This window comes from Urocampus carinirostris, chromosome 1 (genome assembly GCF_059441175.1).
Source record: "Urocampus carinirostris isolate Australia breed hairy pipefish chromosome 1, RoL_Ucar_1.0, whole genome shotgun sequence".
NCBI classification, from domain to species: domain Eukaryota; kingdom Metazoa; phylum Chordata; class Actinopteri; order Syngnathiformes; family Syngnathidae; genus Urocampus; species Urocampus carinirostris.
Genome location: NC_142349.1, coordinates 62297467 through 62318614, shown reverse-complemented (window position 1 = coordinate 62318614; position 21148 = coordinate 62297467). Strand labels below are relative to the sequence as shown.

Sequence of the window (21148 nt, the reverse complement as noted above, 5' to 3'; positions counted from 1 at the left end):
TTTAATGTTTTACGATTATGAAAAATCTTTCATGAATTGTAGATGAAAGGCACTGAGGCGTCTCAGAAGTTCCTCCATTGTGTCCGCAGGAGTCATAATGCAGAATCTGTCCCAAAAAAGTAAAATTCACTACAAAATGTTAATATTTGAATTACCAGTCTTTAGTATATTGGGTTTGCAATCTACTTTTTTTGTGTGTAGACAAAGACCTAACCTGATGTGGTAGGTGCCTTCCTTTTGTCCGTACTCACTTCCGGGACCAACAAACAGGCCGGTTTCCTCCAGCAGCCTGGCACAGTAGAACGTATCCGGTTCCAGGCCCACTTTCTGAAACGTACCAAAAGACGGAACATTTAAAAGGTGGGGAGTGAATTATGTTTTCCTGTTTCCGAAAATCTATTAGCAAATGATTGTTATGGAATACGTAGACAACGCTTAAAATAACGCCGGGAAAAAAGCTGAAATTTTCATTTAAAGCAGGCATATGCACATAAAAATTGTGCTAAAGCACATGCTCTAGATCTTAATAAATGTTTGATAAAATTACAACGGCCCGTCCACATACAAGATTAATTTGTTCCCTTATCGAGCTTGTATCTCGAATTCTCATCCTGAACAAATTGTCCCTACTAAAAAAAACCACTAAAATCAATTATTTCCCCTCCTCTCAGAATCCTCTAAGTTAACCCTAAATAGCTATAAAACACATCTTCCTGAAGATTAATACCTCACTCAATGAAATGATCTGCATTTTATATAGCGTTTTTCAAGTCAATGACTTCTCAAAGCGCTTTACAATGTGCTTCACATTTCCCAATAGTGGCCATGCAGCCATGTAAGGCGCAAACCTGCTTATTGGGGGCATTAGGGGTTCTGTGTCTTACCCGAGGACACTTCAACATGTAACACGGAGGAGCCGGGATTCGAACTGCGATCTCTCGATCCCAAGACGAGCGCTCTACCTCCTGAGCTACTGCCGCCCCAATATCAAAAAGCAATTGAACATAAAAATCGTAAGATTTGTGTTGCCCATAAGGCAAATGCTGTATAATTACTGTGTATATAATACCAAGACTAAAAACGGATATAAGTTTATTAAAAAGTATTCTATATAAATAGTTTGGCTCATTTGTGCTGTAAGTTAGAAATCAAGGCGAAATAATACTTCTAGGTTTCACATCCTCGAAGCAAGCAAAGACTCACCCAAAGGCTGACATAATCGTTGCATGTCCAATCCATCTCAAATCATGTTAGATGATTAACGAGGCAATGCTTTATATTGTAATAATTTGGACGGATGTAAAATTTATCTACATTGTAAATGGAGATATTGGCACATGGTCTCATTGTATTGCATTGTTGCAGTTTTCACCATCTGTAGAAGAAAATTGAAGCCTCAATGACACGTCCCAGGTAGTCACAGTCCTTCTATAGTGGTTTAACTCTGTCATATTGATCAACCTACAAGATGATTTTGCTAACGTAGGTGTATGCGTGGTGGTGGAGTTGGCGAGCACGAAAAAAAAACTTAAAGGCGTGCGGGATCAGATCACGTGCGGACAGGGACAAGCGGATGCTAGCAGTGAGTATTCTCTCGTGGTAGTGTCTGGGAATTCTCGTAAGTAGGATTTTTTTCACATGTCGGGCATGGAATTTGCTTACAAGCAATGTTCCCTGTAATTTTCCACGGGTCTGAGCGTTTACACAAAGTCGGTGAGCAACCATAATCCCAAGTGTGGCAAGATAATTATCAAACATGTCCAAAACTTGACATCAAGTTACATTTTGCTGAGTTTCCGGCAATGCAAAATTATTTTTCTCTTTTGAATGAATTGACTCGTGTACTATTGCAAAGGTTGTTCTTACAGTTCTTTCACAAGATTTACATTTCTTTTTTTTCCTCGTATCTTTTGTTGCATACTACCAACATTTTTGGGGGCTTATTTAGTCGGTTGTAAGATACAGAACTGTATTTAATCACATTTTTTAGTGGAAGTACAATGTTGGCAACAAGATTCACTTGACATAATTGGAAATTATATGAATGCAACACAAACTTTTTCTTCTTTTTTCCGTTTTTTTTTCTACTTTTTTTTAAAATCCTTTAAAAAAATCTCATCGTGTTTATTTTTTCCCTTGCTGTTACTTTTTTCTTTTTGTTCTCTATTTACTTTTTTCCTACATTTCTTTCTTTTTTTTCTGGCTTTTTTCTAAATTTTTCCTTCTTTTTTTCTCAGCTTTTCACTACTTTTTCATTTTGGTATTTTTTTCTTTTTTGTTCTATTCCCCCATTCCTTTATGTCATTTTGTGCATAATTTTACATATTTGGTCATGTTGGGATTAAAGAAGCAAAAACAACCCGAAGAGCCGTTTAGGACCCGAAAGAGCCGGTTCCTTTAAGTGAGCCGAGCCGAAGAAGCTGGTTCTTGACAAACTCTACTAACTTTACTCAACTTCGTTCTACTTCGACTTCAAAATACCGCATTTAGGACACAACGTCAGGGGAACCCGTGTATTTTTACCTTCATGCACTGTAACTTTGACTTGAGTCGCTTCTTAATTATTAATTTTGAGCCCTCATTTTTGTGCGCTGGCTCGATTTTCTTGTGCGCTGAGAATGTGCGAGCAGTAGGGAACACTGCTTACAAGGTATCTCTTATCTCGAATTTCTCGTAACTAGAGTAGCTCGTGTGTAAAGGGGCCACTATTTACGATTTAAAAGTGTTACATGTTTTCCATTTTGAGATGGGTGCTAAAGAGAATAACCTGGGCTTCTTGTAAGGCTTTCGGCGGGAGGTGCAGTCTGGGGAAGGCGAAAGCTCCGCCCTGCACTGGCTGGCAGTTAACAGCGGGCAGCCGGTTGAGAACTTCCTGCACTCTTTTCACATTCCCCATCAACGTTCGCCTCCAGTTCTCCATCTCCTGTAGGCATATTGTTATTTTCTCTCCCCTGGTCAGACCATAATCCTGAGATGGACTTGCATGTATGTAGAGCGGGTATGACGGATCTCCCGGTTGGGGGGGCGTAGCCATCAGCGCCAAAGCAATTTGCCCGGTTACGGGAGGGCAGGTGACTAAATGGAAGCGCATCTCGACGTACGGCATGACGGCGGGGTCAATGTTGATAAGCTCCACGTATCCTCCTCGGAAACCGCACCTGTTGAGAAAGCGGCAGGTGTAACGGGGTGGCCTGTCGCAAAAATCCGCCCGTGCCACGTGATCTGCGTCTTACTCTCCCAGGAGGCCTTTGGATGCTGAGTGGAAAGAGGCCAGTTCCAAATTTTGGGCCAGTGGGGGACCCATCTCGTGCAGGACTTTCTTGTATGACAGAAACTCGCTCTCGGTGTCGTAAATAGATCCCTGGTATACCTGCGGGTGTAGCATAACTCGTTTGTATATTGTGACTAGAAAGTACCGTATTTTCCGCGCTATAAGGCGCACCTAAAAGCCTTTTTTTTTTTCAAAAGCTGACCATGCGCCTTATAATACAGTGCGCCTTATATGTGGATCAATATTAAGTCGCAAAGTCTTGCAACAAAGGCAAGCAGCCGCCGACTAGATTTTCCCCCGAAGGCGAAGTAGTCCGCGGTGTATGCTGGCCTTTATATGCCGCCATTTCATTTCCTAACCAATGTGTCAATCATCATTTGAATCAGTCACTATTGGCTAAAGTTATTCGGAGGTAAAGGGGGCGGATCCTTTTGATCATTTACAGGCTAAAGGGGCGAAACAAAGCCTGCAATTGGCCGAAAAAGATGAATGTGAATCACACGTTGGGTTGCACTTTGGCATAGAGAAAACATTTTTTACTATTCTGTATTTGTAAATATTTTACTCTCTTGGATTTACTACACTCACGGTTGTAAGAAGACCATGGTTACGTATCATGATTGAACGTGATGGCTGCAAGAGAACTTAGGTGAGCTATGCGGCTTTATATTTTCCCGGTATCTTGTTTCGGAACGATCTTGATGTTTCTGTGATGAGTCTATTTTTAAACTAAATTCAATTCAAAGTGTTTTTTGTCATATGCACAGTAAAGAACCCCGTTTCCCTGCACAATCAAATTCTTACTTTGCTGTCCACACAGTTGCCAGCAAAAAATAAAATGGAAACCAAGAAATGTTTGGCATTTCTTGAATCCCAAGACTTTAATGATATTTAGAACGATGCATTTGAGTGATTGGTGACATCGTACAGACACCGTTTCCGTACATGTCTGAGACACGTATTTGCTTCTTTGCAAGCTTTCGGAATGTTAAGGGGGTAATAAGTTTGACTCAACTATCTGACTGTTTTGTCGACGTTGCCTTATAATCCGGTGCGCCTTATGTATGGAAAATATAGGACCAAAAACTATTTTTTGGGGATGCGCCCTATAACCCGGTGCGCCTTATAGTGCGGAAAATACGGTAGTTTAAAGAAAGTTGTATTTTATGAAATGAAATGAAATGATCTGCATTTATATAGCGCTTTTCAAGTCACTGACTTCCCAAAGCGCTTTACAATGTGCTTCACATTTCCCAATAGCGGCCTTGCAGCCATGTAAGGCGCTAACCTGCTTATTGGGGGTATTAGGGGTTCAGTGTCTTACCCAAGGACACTTCGACATGTAACACGGATGAGCCGGGATTCGAACTGGGATCCCTTGATCCCAAGACGAGTGCTCTACCTCCTGAGCTAAAATGTACTGTTACCATTTTTAGGTTGGTTAATTGGCTGTTTTTGATTAGTGTATGTGTGAATTAAATATGGTGAGAAGGGAACAAGGGATGGATTGAGGTAGGGTGGAACATAAGGGAAGGACATGGAGAGGAAAGAAAATGGGGGGAGGGTTGGGTTATACCAAACGTGTCAAACAGGCGGCCCGCGGGCCAGATCAGGCCCGCCAGACAACATTCAGAGAAGCGCAGGAGAAAAACAAGCTACAGGTTGAAATATGTCAACTTGATGTTGCCAAAGAAAGGTGCCTCGAACAAAGACGCTGTACTTGTATTTATTTCTCTTTCTTTTCTACCCATTTTCTCTCACTCTCTGTCTTTCACTCTCTGTGTCTCTTTCTCTCTTCCTTTGATGCTCTTTGTCTCTTTCTCTCTCTGTGTCTTTTTAACTTATTTTGCTCTAACTTCCTTTTTTCCTTAACTCTCTTTTCTCTTTCTCTTATCCTACCCTTTGCGCTTTCTTTTCTCTTTTCCCTCATTCTGTCTTTCTATTTGTCTTTGGATTTCTTTATTCCGTTCCCTTTCTTTCCCCCTCTCTCACGACTTCTCTTTTTATCTCTTTTGTTTCTCACCCTCTCCCCTGTCTCTCTTTCTTTGTCCCGCCCTCTTTCCTTTCCCTCCCTCTTTCTCTTATTTCTTTATCTCTGTTTTTCCATCTCTTTAATCTACTAGTCCGGCCCCTGACAGAATGTTTGTTCTATCGTGTGGCCCCAGAGTTAAAATGAGTTTTACACCCCTGGGTTATACGGAGTATGGGTAAAATATTGAGCTCGATCAGAAAGTCGGCCAAAATCCTGCCACTTCATCCTGTGTCCTCACAAATGAAATATGAAACATCAGGTTTGCTTCAGGCTCAATACCTCAAAACAAGTTATTTGTTCAGGCTTTGGCTGGATCGGGCTGTAATACCTGTGGGCCCGAATCGGGTTAGGATGGATTTTTTGGACCCGATTTTACCTGTAATGAGCGATGGATGGATGGATGGACATACACATTTGTGAAAGGATGATGGATAAACATGGGGAGGGAAGGACATGGATGAACGGACAGCTGAAAGGATGGATAAACATGAGGAGGGAATTACATGGATGGAAGGAGATAGGTATGGAGGGACACAGATGGACAGACGGAGGGATACTCACAAAGGGTGAAGACATGAGGAGGGATGGATGGACAGATGGATGAATATGTGGATTTATGAAAGAATGATGGACTTGGAAGGGAAGGACACAAGTGGACAGAGGGATGAATGGACAGGGGTAGGGAAGGACACAAAGATGGGTGAAAGCACGGGGAGGCAAATAGATGGACGAACAAAAAGGGGGAAGAATGCAATAAATTATGTTCAATCATTAAGGCTGCAACTATTTCCCCTCCCTTGTCTTTCTTTGTACTAAATCCATCCATGCATCCATTATCTGCACCGCTTCTCCTCAGTAGGGTCGCGGGGGTGCCGGAGCCAATCTCAGCAATCTTCGGGCAGTGGGCAGGAGACACCCTGAACTGGTTACCAGCCAGACGGAGACAGACAACTCACTTGGGTTTGGAATGTGGGAGGAAACCGGCATGCACGGGGAGAACATGCAAACTCCACACAGGAAGGTTCGGTCTCATGACCTCAGAACTGTGCCGCACACGCGCTTACCACTGTGTCACCGTGCTGCCCTGTACTAAATCCATAATACAAAAACCTTCACCTCATCAGCAAGAAGGAAGAGTTTGTTCTCCGCCACAAACTTGATGACCTCCTCCATGGACTCCCTGCTTTGGACTTGGCCTAAGAAGCACAAAACAGCACCGACATGAACACAAACGACACGGACTTCGCCAAAGGTATCGTCGCGGGCACCTGTGGGGTTTCCCGGGTTGATGATGTAGAGCGCTACGGGCTGGCACGTGCCCCGGGCGGACGCTAACGCCCGGCGCAACTCGTCCACCCGCAATTGCCAACCGTGCTCCTCGTCCAGTGAGTAGGGCACCAAAACGCCCCCCATGGTGCTCACGCTCAAGGAAGTGGTGTTGTAGCCCGGCGCCGGGACCAGGACGCCGCTCTTGGGGGACGCTTTGCTGTTCACCAGCAGTGCCAGGACAGTCTTTGGTGTTTGGGAGACAATCAAGTTGGAAAGCGTTAGCTCATAATTGTGTTGTGTGACCTAGTTATCCTGGAGGGTGGGGGGGGGTTACTTTGTCAAGGTTTCTTAATTTCTTCATGCTGAGGTTTTGAGTGTTTTCTTGCCCTCATGTAGGTTTTAGATCAGGGGTGGTATAATAACAGTCTGTAGTCTGTACAGCCCTTTGAGACTTCTTGTAATTAAGGGCTATACAAGTAAACATGACTTGTTGTTTTTTATGACAACTTTTTAATTTGAATACATTTCGACTTAATTATCAACGTTTTACTAGTGCAATATTGCAGCCTTTGTAAATGAAATGAAATGAAATGATCTGCATTTAAATAGCGCTTTTCAAGTCAAGACTTCCCAAAGCGCTTTACAGTGTGTTTCATATGTGCAAAAGTTTGCCGACGACACTGCGATCGTGGGATGTATCAGAAATGGGCAGGAGGAGGAGTACAGGAACTTGATTCAGGACTTTGTCCGATGGAGCGACGCAAACCACCTGCACCTGAACACCACCAAGACCAGGGAGATGGTGGTGGACTTCAGGAGAACCAGAACTCACCCGGTTCCTGTAACCATCAAAGGAGAATGTGTAGAATTTGTCCAGACCTACAAATACCTGGGTGTGCAGCTGGACAACAAACTGGACTGGACTGCCAACACAGAAGCTCTATGTAGGAAAGGGCAAAGCCGACTTTACTTCCTCAGAAGGCTGGCCTCCTTCAAAATCTGCAAAAAGCTCCTGAAAATATTCTATGAGACAGTAGTGGCAAGCGCCCTCTTCTATGCGACAGCGTGTTGGGGAGCGTCAAGAAGAAGGATGCCTCTTGTCTCAATAAACTGGCTAGGAAAGCGAGCTCTGTTGTGGGCAAAGAGCTGGACACCCTAACAACAGTAGCTGAGAGACGGGCACTGGAAAAGCTGCGGTCAATCATGGACAATCCATCGCATCCACTACACAGAATTATCTCCAGACAAAAGAGCAGTTTCAGCGACAGATTGCTGTCACTGTCTTGTACTACGGACAGACTGAAGATATATTTTCTTCCTCATGCCATGAGGCTCTTTAACTCTACCCGGCAGAGTAAAAGCCCACAGTAAACCACACCACCTACATTGCATATTACCGAATCTTATTGCAATATGTATTCTGTGTAGCACTATTTAGTTATTCTATATAACACGCTACAGTGGGCATTTGCACGTCACACTGGGTTTTTGTATATTGTATTCTTTTTGCTTTATTATTGTATTGTTCTCAGCTCAGGGATGCTGCTGGAAATGTGAATTTTCCTGTGCATCCACCCGCTACTTCACTGGACAAGTGAAAGGTATGTCACACCCAGGGTTGGGTAGGGTTACTTTAACTTGATTACTTTCAATTACTTTTGGATTACTCCAATACCAATTATGTTAACAAAAGACAAAATAAACTAAGTATGAATAAAATTACTAAATTTTGTGCAGGCTTGGGGAGTAACAGAATACATGGAACGGCAAAAATGATGTTGGCAAGCTGTTTGGATTTATTTTCATTGTGTTTCTGTCGCATTTTATGTTAGTTTTGCTGGAGATCAAAGAGATCTAAGCCAGGAGAGAGAGCTTACCACGTGTTGTGGGTCATCATTTTATTCATATTTAGTTTCTTTTGTCTTTTATTAGCATATTTGATATTGGAGTAATCCAAAAGTAATTGAAAGTAATCAAGTTAAAGTAACCCTACCCAACCCTGGTCACACCAAGGGTAAATAACATTTAAAATGTCTTTTACGTGTGTATGCATGTGTATGATGTAATACTTCGTACATACTATATTTTATTTTATTTATAATATATATATATATATATATATATATATAATATAAATGTATTTATTTATTTATTATCTTGGGCACTTGGGATTTTAAGCTAATTACTATCCCCGCTACACGGCTTTTCCCTTTGTGATCGCCACCTCAGAATAGATTGGCACATTCTAATGGGGCTACTGTACCCAAACCCTTCAATGATTACTTATTTCAAGACAAACTATTTCTAAAAAGATGTTATATATTGTTATATGTTATATATAAATGATACCCGTTTTTAATCATTCATTTATTCAATTTTGACAGAAAACAATTAGGCGATAGATGGATGAAATACCGAGATTGACATCTGTGAGCCGGCATGGATCCAAATGTTGCTGGGATTGGCAGGAACGCCATCTCGCCGGCTAATGAATTGAGCGATGCTTTCCACGATTTCCGATATTCCCTCTGTGTTTGAGTAAGAGCCTGAGGAAAAAAAAATAATATTGCTACTAATATTCACCAGTACATGGTTAAAATACTTCGGGCTTTGACAGGTAAAATGAGATGTTAGTTGGTCCGCTAACAATAAAGGTACAGTAGATTCTGCAATAGCTTGATAGCTCGCTCTTTGTAGCTTGATTGGTTGACATTTGTGCCCGTTATTTCATAAGTGGTTGGATGCCTTAACCGCTAGAGTCGTAGGGGCACCATTTCCTGTTGTGTGTCTTGGGCACGTACAGCCTGATGGTGCCCATCCATCTCCAGGCCAACACAAGTTTCCACCCGGTCTTGAACCTGGGACCTTTCACGTGCAAGGCGATTGTACTAACCATTATTTATTAATTATCTTATAATAAATAGTTAACTTTCAATGAGCATTTTAAATGTATGAGAGTTAAACCTAGAAGATAACGCTAGGAGGCAAAACCAATAAAAATCTTCAATAAAACAACCATATATGAAATATGTAATATTCTACATAAGGTTAGGGGGGTGCGTTTAGGGCAGGGGTCGTCAACCCAACATTTTGAAAGACCCATAATGGATCAAAAACATGTCAGCAGCCGCGAAATATTAATGGCCTTATTTAAAAAAAGTCTAAATTGATAGATGGTTTATACATAAAAGTTAGTACTTCAATACTTTCTTTAGAGATTATATACTAAAGAAATCCATCACACATAAAAATACATATCTCATCTCATTAGCTACACCGCTTATCCTCAGTAGGGTCGCGGGGTTGCTGGAGCCCATCCCAGCAATCATCGGGCGTTGGGCATGGGACACCCTGAACTGGTTGCCAGCCAATCGCAGGGCACACGGGGACAGACAACTCACTCGCTCATTCACACCTAGGACCGGCCAAATCACCTGAAATGCATGTTTTTGGAATGTGGGAGGAAACCGGAGTGCCCGGAGGAAACCCACGCAAGCACGGGGAGAACATACAAACTCCGCACAGGAAGTCTGGAGCTGGATTTGAACCCACGCAGGAGGTTCCCAAGACATGAACTGTGCCGCACATGCGCTAACCGCTGCGCCGCCGTGCTGCCCTTAAAAATACGTTTATATATATCTATCTATGGCTGGCAACCAGTCCAGGGTGTCCCCTGCCCACTGCCCGATGAATGCTGGGATGGGCCCCTAGCATCCCCGCGACCCTACTAAGAATAAGCGGTGCAGCTGATGAGATGAGATAAGATCTCTCTATCTATCTATCTATCTATCTATCTATCTATCTATATATATATATATATATATATATATATATATATATATATATATATATATCTTTTTTTTTCCCCATCTTTTTCCATTTTCAAACATTTCTGAAAAATCTCTAGAGAGCTAATATGGCAGTACCAAAGAACCACATTTGACTCTAAGGCTGCAGGTTTCTGACCCCTATTTAGGGGTTTAAGCTTTTGGGTTGCCAAAGTTTTTGAGTCCCGTGCCACATTGGGTTAAGAAAATTTGCTTTGGAGCAGGGCCAGAGGGGAAAAAAAATGGCGGATTTTTCCATCCATTATCTGCATCGCTTATCCTAAGTGGGGTCACGGGGGTGCTGGAGCTATACCAGTTGTCTTTGAGCAGTGGGCAAGAGACACCCTGAACTGGTTGCCAGCCATTCCCAACGCATGTTTTTAGAATGAGGGAGGAAACCGGAGTGCCCGGAGGAAACCCACGCAAGCGCGGGGAGAACATGCAAACTCCACACAGGAGGTTCGATCTCATGACCTCAGAACTGTGCCGCACACGTGCTAACCACTGCTCCGCTGTGCTGCCCTGGCTGATTTCATTTATTTGATTTTTTTGTATAGTATCAGTATTTTACCAGCTCAGTAGCCTAGATGGTAGGGCGCCCGCTTTGAGACTGGGAGGTCGCTGGTTCGCGCCTCGGCCGAGTCATACCTAAGACTTATAACATTGGTAAAATGGCGGCGCCCTCTGTTGGCTGCGGCTGCATCGGCTCGCTACAACGGGTCAGGTGTATCGACATTTCGTTCTGTGTACATTGTTACAAAGAATGACAATACAAAGGAAATTATTATTATTATTATTATTATTCACACACCTCTGCCCATCAAAGGTCCAGTTCATCTCTGAAGAGCGAGATGACGTTTTACACCGAAAAACAACGGCAATCGGACGAAGTAGGTGATGTATCTGAGTAAGGATCAGGAGGCTTCTGCTATCTGTATCCATGGAAACCAGTACTAACTGTTTTATGTGGGGGATCAAACGTCCTGGGGAGGCTGAACTTGCTTAAGACTGGTGGTTAAGGGATCCTAGAACCATGATATGCCAAAAGAAAGACTTACATTATTTTTTATTCTACATTTTATTTGGGGTCTTTTTTTTCTATGTCTCTTATTTTATTTTTAACATGAGGATGCTGCTGGAAATGTGACTTTCCCTTCGGGTATGAATAAAGTATCTCTATCTATCTATCTAAATCTGATACATTTGGGGAAAAATAACATAGGCTAATCCATTTTATGTAATGTTGCATTATCTATTTGTGCATAAAAGGACAATTTCTTCCAATTGTTTTTCAAACACTCAAAATACACAAATGTATTCATAAAAACTTGTATTAAAAGTTAAAGCAAAGTGATACAGTATCTCCCTTTTTAAGCACTGAATCTAAAAAACGTTTAAAAACAATAAAATGGGGCTACTTCACAACTGTATTACATGAAATGTATTATCTTGATAAACAGATTTAAAAAAAAAAAGTATGGAAAAAAATGTAGCCAGCTATTTGAATGTCGGTCATGAGCGCAATGAAAACTATAGTTTTTATAGGGGTACACAGCTTATGAAATCCAAGTGAATGCAATCGTATTAAAAAAGCACGTCTTTGACTTATATTTTAAGTCAAATAACATTGGGAGGGTTTGTTTCCTTAAATGTTCTCTGGTTGATAAATGCTTGACAGCAAATACAACTGCTGTGTGTTTGTTTTGCGACTGGTGCTTACTGAAGCTTTGGTGACATCCGGTGGACATATTTAAAACTGTAGGTCATTGTCTGACGTGATGCGGCTTATACTTGATGCGGTTAGGTCCAGGGTTAGAAGTTGGGGTAAAGGGTTTAGAGGGTTAGGGTTAGTGGGTTTAAAGAGATAGGGCTTTGTTAGAGGGTTAGGATTTGGGGGGTTAGGGTTAGTGGGGTTAAAGAGATAGGGCTTGGTTAAAGGGTTAGCAGGGCTGTGGGTAATGGTTAGGCTTTTGGATTGAGATTAGGTTTAGAGGGTGGGATTTATGGCTAGTGGGTTAGGTTTAAGATTTAGGGGTTATGATTATGGGTGTTAGAGGTTAGGAATTAGCTGTTAAGATTAGGGGGGTTGAAGAGTTAGGGTTTAGGGTTTGACGGTTTTGAGGGCTAGCATTATGTGGGTGAAGGGTTGGTATTAGTGGTAGGGGGTTGGGGTTAGGGCAAATGTGGGTAACCCCGTCCTTGAATAGAATAGAAAAGAATATACCTTTATTGTCATTGTTACAACATGGGATATATTGCGACAACGAAATTGGACGTGGCACTCCAGTCCACATTTTACAGTGAGGATAAGGAAAACAAAGAGATAAAGGAACAAAGGAGATGTTGTTGGAGAAATTGGAGGTCCGATAATCGAGAGAAAAGTCTTCTCATATGTGGATAAGAGAAATGGACAGGAGCCAGCCTCGTTACGGAGGGAGATGTCACTTTATTGATGCGTCAATAAAGATCTCACAGAGCTGGGAAAATGACAGTGTTTTTAAAGCTGGTAGCGACGATTAAGCTTCGATTACACCCCAAAAGGCGGTCCTGTATCACGTATCAAGTACAGAGCGTCCCGTCCCTTGCACGCTATCTTCAAGGAAACTTAATGTCTGCCAAGAGTATCTTCAAGGATGTCTACCCAGCCTTTTCCCACACCTGTAAGCAAGTCTTTCTAAATTTCTACATGTAAGCAAGTCTATTCTACATTTCTACATGTATGCAAGTCTATTCTACATTTCTACATGTATGCAAATCTATTCTACAAATGCAAGTGTATTTACCACAACAATGTTTTAACTGTCTTTGTTGTATAGGCTTTGTTTTCCCCTGGAGGGGGGGGTGTATGAGGGGGTGAGGGACAGACAGAGTTGTTTGATCTTACTGTACACACAGTCCAGTGTTTTTTCCCTAATTGCTCAGTCCACGTGTTGAATGGATTTGGGAAGTACAGTCCTTAAACATGCCCGATTAAAGTCGCCGGCGACGATAAAATCTCCGTCGAGGTGTGCAAGCTGCTATTTATTGATAGCAGCGGGCAAAAGATTTAGCGCTATGCTAACGTTAGCATCCGGTGGAACGTTAGCATCCGGTGGAACATAAATAGCAAGCACAATGACCACAGTTAGCTCTCTCGGTAGATAGAAGGGTCTACACCAGACCTGGGCACTCCGGTCCTGGAGGGCCGTATGTTCTGCATGATTTTTGAGGTTTCTCTGATCCAATACATGTGATTCCAATCACCAGTATCGTTAACGAGCACTTGCTAGCTTGCTAACGAGGTTATAATTTGTATCACCTGAGTTAAAGAAGAGCAAACTTCAAAATCTGGCAGGACGTATGGCCCTCCAGGACCGGAGTGCCCAGGTCTGGTGTACACGATACTGCTAGAAACTCTATATCGAGTGAGCAGTGTGTGTCAATGATTCAGCTGTTTTGTAGCGCATAGTCCCCAACCCGTTTTTACCGGAGGGTTGATATTAGTGTTAGAGGGTTAGGGTTAAGGCAAATGTGGGTTACCCTGTCCTCGAGGGCCACATATCCTGCATGTTTTTGGAGGTTTCTCCTCAACTAAGGTGATATAAAGTATCAGCTCATTATGAAGCTGGTAGGTGCTTTTTAACAATCCCAAGTGATTGGAATTACCTGAGTTAAAGCAGAGAAACCTCCAAAAACATGCAGGATATGCGGCCCTCGAGGACAGGGTTGCCCTCCTGAGGGTTAAGGATTAGGGGTTAAGATTAAAGTTAGGGTTAGGGGATAGAGTTTGAAGGTTAAGGTTAACATTTGATTTAGGTGACAAGCTCAGTAGCCTAGATGGTATTGTGCCCGCTTTGAGACTGGGAGGTCGCTGGTTCGCGCCTCGACCGAGACATACCTAATTGGTATAATGGCGGCGCCCTCTGGCTGCGGCTGCATCGACTCGCTACAACGGGTCAGGTGTATCGACATTTCGTTCTGTGTACATTGTTACAAAGAATGACAATACAAAGGAAATTATTATTATTATTATAAGGAACTATTAGTTGAGTGTTAGGGTTGTAGGGTTAGGCTCAGAGGGTTAGGGTAAAGGGTTAGGGTCTGAGGATCATAATGTTAAGAGTGTTACACTATGACACCGTGATATTTTTGCACAGTTATCATACAGTTAGAGTCATAAAGTCTATAATTCTATGACATAAGCTATGTATAAAATAATATATAATCCAGCTGGAAGGGTGGCTTCAGCAGACCCCTGGAACAATAACCACAATGTGTTCAAAATGCGACCTGCTGGGAACAGCTAAAATCCTGTGCAGAACTCTGACTCCTTGGCCTCTCAAAGACCTGGGTCTGAAGGAGTCACCGCCAGGTTAGGAGTGAGGCAGTTTCATTTAATTTATTGATTGGTTTAAGGTATATTTGAGTCCCTACCAGTGTTCCCTCTAAGCTGCGCGCGTGCGCTGTTGCGCACTGCTCGCACATTCTCCGCGCACAAGAAAATCTAGCCAGCGCACAAAAATGAGGGCTCAGAATTACTAATTAGGAAGCGACTTAAGTCAAAGTTACAGTGCATGAAGGTAAAAATACACGGGTTCCCCTGACGTTGTGTTCTAAATGCGGTATTTTGAAATCAAGGTTGAAGTAGAACGAAGTTGAGTAAAGTTAGTAGAGTCGGTCGAGAACCGGCTTCTTCGGCTCGGCTCACTAAAAGAAATCGGCTCTTTCGGATCCTAAACGGCTCTTCAGGTTGTTTTTGCTTCTTTAATCCCAACATGACGAAATATTATGTAAAATTATGCACAAAATGACTTAAAGAAAGGGGGAATAGAACAAAAAAGAAAAAAAATACCAAAATGAAAAAGTAGTGAAAAGCTGAAAAAAAAGGGAAAATTTTAGAAAAAAAGCCAGAAAAAAAGAAAAGAAAGAAATGTAGGAAAAAAGTAAATAGAGAACAAAAAGAAAAAAAGTAACAGCTCGGAAAAAATAAACACAATGAGATTTTTTTAAAGGAATTTTTTAAAAAGTAGGAAAAAAACACAGAAATAAGAAGAAAAAGTTTGTGTTGCATTCAAATAATTTCCAATTATATCAAGTGAATCTTGTTGCCAACATTGTACTTCCACTCAAAAATGTGATTAAGTACAGTTCTGTCTCCTACAACCGACTAAACAAGCCCCCAAAAATGTTAATATTATGCGAAAAAATATATCAGGAAATAAAAAGAAATGGATATCTTGTGAAAGAATTGTAAGAAATAATTTTGCATTGCCGGAAACTCATCAAATTGTAACTTGATGTTTTGGACATGTTTGATAATTAATTATCTTGCCACACTTGGGATTATGGTTGCTCACTGTTGTTTCAAGCGTTGCTCACCGACTTTGTGTGAACAATCAGACCCATGGAAAATTACAGGGAACATTGGTCCCTACCTATACTGCCACCCTCACACCACCGTAGCAGCTTCTGCGCCCGTTGTTTGACGTCGGCAGGTAGCTGGTCACCGTTCAAGAGTTGTGGGTGAAGACATGCGGCGAGCACCTGCTCAACGAGGCACACAAAGTCAAAAATATTCATGCATTTACCCAATAAATGATCATAATCGTCCGTCTCTGTCACCTGTCTGACAAAAGTGATTGGTTTCATGCCGGCCGTTTGAGGGTCACCCCAGGAGACGTCGATCACGTCCTTGTAAGGCATCTTTGCTCCCTGGAGGCCAACGAGAAACATTTTTTAAATAGGTAACCCCTGTTGAGAAGTGAGTTGTGAAAAGCGAGTTATAAATCGTTAAAAGGATAATTTGACATTTAAATAAAGTATTAAAGTTTGAAAGGAAACACGTTGTAGAAACTATTTGATCATGTAACAAAGTCATGTTTATTTGTATAGCCCTTAATCACAAGGAGTCTCAAGGGGCTGCACAGACCACAGATTAATGCAAACTACAGACTATAATTACACCATGCCCTGATCTAAAACCTACATGAGAGCAAGGAAAAACTCAAAAACATAGCTTCATTCAAAACACTTAAGAAATTTAGTCACTAATGCTTGCGGCTGATGCTAACCATAATAGCATTAGATCAGAAATACTGATTATTGGTAGTTGTTAATGCTAGCAGTCATGTTGATGCTAATACATCATCAATATCGTCATGCCTTTCCCCAGATGTATTAATAACACCGATGTCATCAAATGAAATGAATTAATTAACGAACAGTTATTTGTTGTTCCTTGTTTGAATTAGGTTTGGAAAAAAAGACATCAAAAATATCTTCATCATCTGGTCACGTTGTTTTCGGTGTATAGTACTGTCCACTGAGAATGCTATCAAGGAGGCTCGGTTTCATCTAATGACTAATCAAAGTTCACCTACTTTCTGAAGTTGTGCCGTGATAGGTTATTAGCTGGACTAGTAGGCAATCATTGAATACAGTACATTGCTTGCACTTGTGGAGGGCAGACTCTTCATTTTAACCGATTTAGGTGGAAGGAATTGTATTTTCTTAGGTAAGCAAGTAATCAAAGCCGAGATCATAGTCTATCTATACTCTTGTCTTGCATTCATTCTACTTTAGCTTGTGACGTTCTAATTTTTATCACCTGAAAGTGGTACGTTCCTTAGTTGGTGTATGAGCATGAATTTGCTTTCTTCTCAGAGGGTCAAGTCATGATTATTTGTATAGCCCTTAATCACAAGGAGTCTCAAAGGGCTGCACAGGCCACAGATTATTGCAAACCACAGACTATTATGACACCATCCCCTGATCTAAAACCGACATGAGGGCAAGTATTGTCAACATAAAATATAGGTTATTCATATGCTATACAATAGAAGTGTGTTTTAAGCTTAGATTTAAACATTTCCACTGAGGTTGCAGATCGAATCTCAGGGAGAAGAGCAGTCCACAGCACCGGGGCCCGAATGGAGAACGCTCTGGAACCTAGTGACTAGTGATCCCAAGATCACTAGTCACTAGATCACTTGGGATCAGAGGGCAAAATATCTTACCACTCATCAAACCTAGACCTAGTCCAGTAGCTTTTTTTCCCTTCTGCCTAACAGCATAGGTGCTACAGATAGTTTTCTGGATCTGTGTTCCTACCTGTTCCAGCATGGACTTGATGCGAGCAGCCTTTTCAGAGAGGGCCGCTAGCTGGTTGGGCCTCATGGTCTTCGTGTGAGAGCTCATGAGGATCTGCAACCTGTTCGGCAACGGCGATGTTTGACCGTCAGAGGTGGACTTTTTGTTAAAGATACACAGCGAAGACGAATGAATGCGTACTTTATTAACAGAGATGTCTTGGGTCGACATTGAAAGACGTAACTCCATTGGGTACAAGTTGACCTTTGGTTCATATTTTAACGTGTAATGTTTTCTTCCATTTTGTGTTGTACAGTAAACTTCAGTCTGCGTGCTCTAATGTAAATTCGTAAGGAGCAATGGTTAATATGTTACCTTTGGTGCAAGGCCTAGTTCTTTGGTTTTTGGCTTTACGTGTAAAGACATTCTGTCAGAGCCCTACTCAGGGGATGCAGAAGCAGATTAGTGCAGTGGTCTTTGGTTCAGGCAGGGTTTGATACACAGGGAGTCAGGTATCGTGGTAACAGTATTTTACAACACCAGAGGCAGCAGTCCTGATCCAAGAAGGTGAGGGGGTCTGTTATCCATCGGACAGCAATGACGGCAGTGCAAAAATCCAGCAAGCCGTATTCGTGATACAGAAGGGCAGGTAAGCATTCAGTTACCGGGGGTTACCAACAAGACTATAACAAGAAGGCTTAGGAGTTGATAAGATAGGTAACAAACTGGCACCCAACTAAGGAAAGAGTGTTTACACAGTGAAAGGGGAGAGGTGCTATTGGAGGGTAATCAGGTCAAGTGACACCGGGTAAGGGGTGGAAATTAGAAACAGAAAGTAAGTTACCAAATAAGGTAAGGACCAGCAAGAAGGAGAGAGGAAACCAAACCTGAGTTCAGGACTGTAAAACATTTGTGCTTCTGTTTTTTTTTTTCCTCAGCTTTCAAATTGAATCCGCTCCAGGTTGAGATCTGATTCGTATAAAATCTGAATTTATTTTTACCATAGGAAATAATGGCCAACTCTATCTGTCCTGGGCCATATAAAAAATCCAATGGAGTACAGTAATCCCTCGCTGAATTGCGGTTTACTTTTCGCGGTTTTGATTATTCACGGAGTTTCGTGCATTGTGTTCTGCATTCGGATTGGCTAAACTATTGCCCCGACACTTTTCTGCCTGTTTCTTCCTGTGCCTAAAACAGCTTGACCAATCTCCGTGCGAAAACCTTTCAGTGTCGAGTTTCTCTAAAAGCTATTATGTCAACAAAACGCTTTTGGACCCACAAAGCCCAAGATGGACTTCTCCACGTGCTAAAGGAAGGTAAAAGCATTTTTTTACACCATATTTTTTTCCCCAATAACATCCACATGATGATTTTAACCACTAGGTAGCGCTGAATAATAGACATGATCACTTTAAGACCTGATTTTAAAAAGAAAAATTATGTTATTCAATGTTGGGGGTTTTAGTTTTGGGGGACTTGAGTATTTTCCCACTTTTCAAGTTGTATTTTATTTATGGATTATGAGTTATTTTGAACATTTTTAATCTTTAAAGCAGGGGTGGGACACATTTTGTTATAAAATATAGCAAGGGGCCGCGCGGAGACAATCCCATTTTTCTCATTTATCTTTATGAATAAATATACATGCAGACATCTAAAGGTTATATTCATTTTTACATTTTTCGCTAAATAGATTTGTTTCATCAAATTGATTTTGAAATGCTTGGAAAATATTATGTAAGGTCACTTATTTAAGCGCTTATTTTGAAATTTAGTTTCGTAGCATTTCTGTAGCATTTTTATTAGTATTTCTGTAGTAGTAACACGTAGTAATATTTTTTTGCAGTATTTTTGTAGTATTTCTGTGGTAGTATTTTTATTGTAGTATTTCTTTAGTAGTATTTCAGTAGGACTAGCATAGTAATATTTTTGTTGTTGTATTTATTTTGTAGTATTTCTGTAGTGTTTCTGTGGTAGTATATTAATATTAAGGTACTAGTATTTTGTAGCACTTCTGTGGTATGGACTCTTTGGAATTCAAGAAAAATATTATATTGGGTCCCTGTTCTTAAGTAATGAATTTAATATTTTGTTTTGTCGTAGTGTTGTATTTTCTAGGAATTCTTTGTATTTTGTAGTAGACACACACAGGAACAATCGGGAAAAAGCTACATTCTTTAATAAGTAGTACTTTTTAACTAGATGATATTCTTGGTTGATTGGTTAGATCCCTTAACCACAAGGGTCTTAGGGGCACCATTTTTGTTGTGTGTCCCTCTCCATGCCAATAGGGTGTTCAAAATATATATTGTCTGAATATTAATAACTATCTATCTACCTTGGTCATATCCCTCAAGAGGGGTGACCGACAGCAAGACAAACACATACAATAACAAAGAAAAAAAGGGGAAAAAAATAGCAAAAACACACACAAACATTTTTGGACCTTGGCCAACCCAAATGCCCAAACACCCAAACAAGTTAAGGACCTCGACACCGAAGTTGGTCATGCTTTCGTCCCTCCAGATGGACACAAGAAAGCGGCCATGCCACTCGAGTCAGGGTGATACAACACACTCTTTTGTTCAACAGCAGGGTCCGACAGCTCTCACTGGTTTACCCCTGCCGCATCATACAGGTGCCCTGCCCATCCCTTAGAATGTGTCCAAACATCCCACTATCCTTTTACAACACCTCTCCACTCATTCCTATCACCAACAAGAGCTCTAGCTTCCACTAGATTTAGACCTCTTTCCTGCAGTGCATTCATAACACCATCCATCCACGTCAATCGCGGCCTTCCTCTTGATCTTTTTCCATTTACTTCTGTTCTGTAGATCCTCTTCAACATTCGCTCCTCATCAATCCTCTCCATGTGTCCAAACCAACCGAGCACTCTCTTATCCACACGCTTGCTCAGTTCCACAACTACTCCAGTTCTGTCTCTCACAATTTCATTTCTCATTCGGGAGACCAAAAGGTCTCGCAAACCCTAGTTATAGGGTCACTAAATGTGAGAGGATGTGGAAGTAAAGCGACTGAGTGGAAGAAAGAGGAGGTAGGAAGGATGATGACTAAAAGGAAGGTTGATGTGTTAGCCTTGAGTGAAACAAAGATGAAAGGAAAGGGTGAAGTACAGCTTGAAGGTATGTATGGTAGAATATTATTATTAATAATATAAAATAAATATATGTATTTCCTTGAACTAACTCACAAACATATATTTTGTACATAAAAAGAAAAAAGGATTTTGCTGGAGATTGTTACCCAAGATAGGGGTTAATATGCATTTGTCAAACTGTTCAAATAATCCACATGCTTTTGAATTTCTTTTTGAGATTTGGAACAATCAATCTGATGATCTTCAATATTAGTATTTTTTTTTATTTATTTCATCTGCCTTAATCAAGTTCTTTCTGTGATGTTTAAACCCCGAAGGATACAAATTGCTTTTGTAACACTTTGTCATCGTATTTTTACTATTTTCGTTTAGTGGACCGGATTAAAAAGCCTGAAGGGCCGCATGTGGCCCGCGGGCTGTAGGTTTCCCAAATTGCTTTGAAATGTACATTTTTATTCAGTTGAAAAAAAATAAGGATACTGAATGAATTCATTATAATAATAATTGTGAATTTATACTCTATTTTGTCATTTTTATATAATGTGTTAAAACATTCA

The 21148-nt window shown here is 41.1% G+C and overlaps 1 protein-coding gene across 3 annotated transcripts; it reads right to left on the bottom strand.

Moving 5' to 3' along the window:
* Position 1: 1 nt before the first annotated feature.
* Positions 2-17592, bottom strand: LOC148376491 (alanine aminotransferase 1-like). 3 transcript variants are annotated; one of them, XM_088347799.1, is made up of 11 exons: positions 17489-17592; positions 16001-16090; positions 15814-15922; positions 8988-9118; positions 6572-6815; positions 6420-6499; positions 3234-3370; positions 2984-3158; positions 2768-2923; positions 215-327; positions 2-106 (listed from the first exon to the last, which is right to left on the bottom strand). In XM_088347799.1, the coding sequence occupies exons 1-11, from the start codon at positions 17573-17575 to the stop codon at positions 16-18; spliced, it is 1413 nt and encodes a 470-aa protein (XP_088203925.1). In that variant the 5' UTR covers positions 17576-17592; the 3' UTR covers positions 2-15. The 3 variants fall into 3 exon arrangements, with proteins under 3 accessions (XP_088203925.1, XP_088203917.1, XP_088203908.1); XM_088347791.1 differs by having other exon boundaries at positions 2-129; positions 2768-3158; XM_088347782.1 differs by having other exon boundaries at positions 2768-3158.
* Positions 17593-21148: the final 3556 nt, after the last annotated feature.

Coding starts and splice junctions, on each gene's coding strand:
- LOC148376491 (XM_088347782.1), bottom strand. CDS start 17,575: ATGAGCTCTCACACGAAGACCATGAGGCCCAACCAGCTAGCGGCCCTC. Junction 3,159..3,233: donor TCCAAAGGCCTCCTGGGAGA/GTAAGACGCAGA, acceptor CTTTCTCAACAG/GTGCGGTTTCCGAGGAGGAT. Junction 107..214: donor GAAGGCACCTACCACATCAG/GTTAGGTCTTTG, acceptor TTTTTGGGACAG/ATTCTGCATTATGACTCCTG.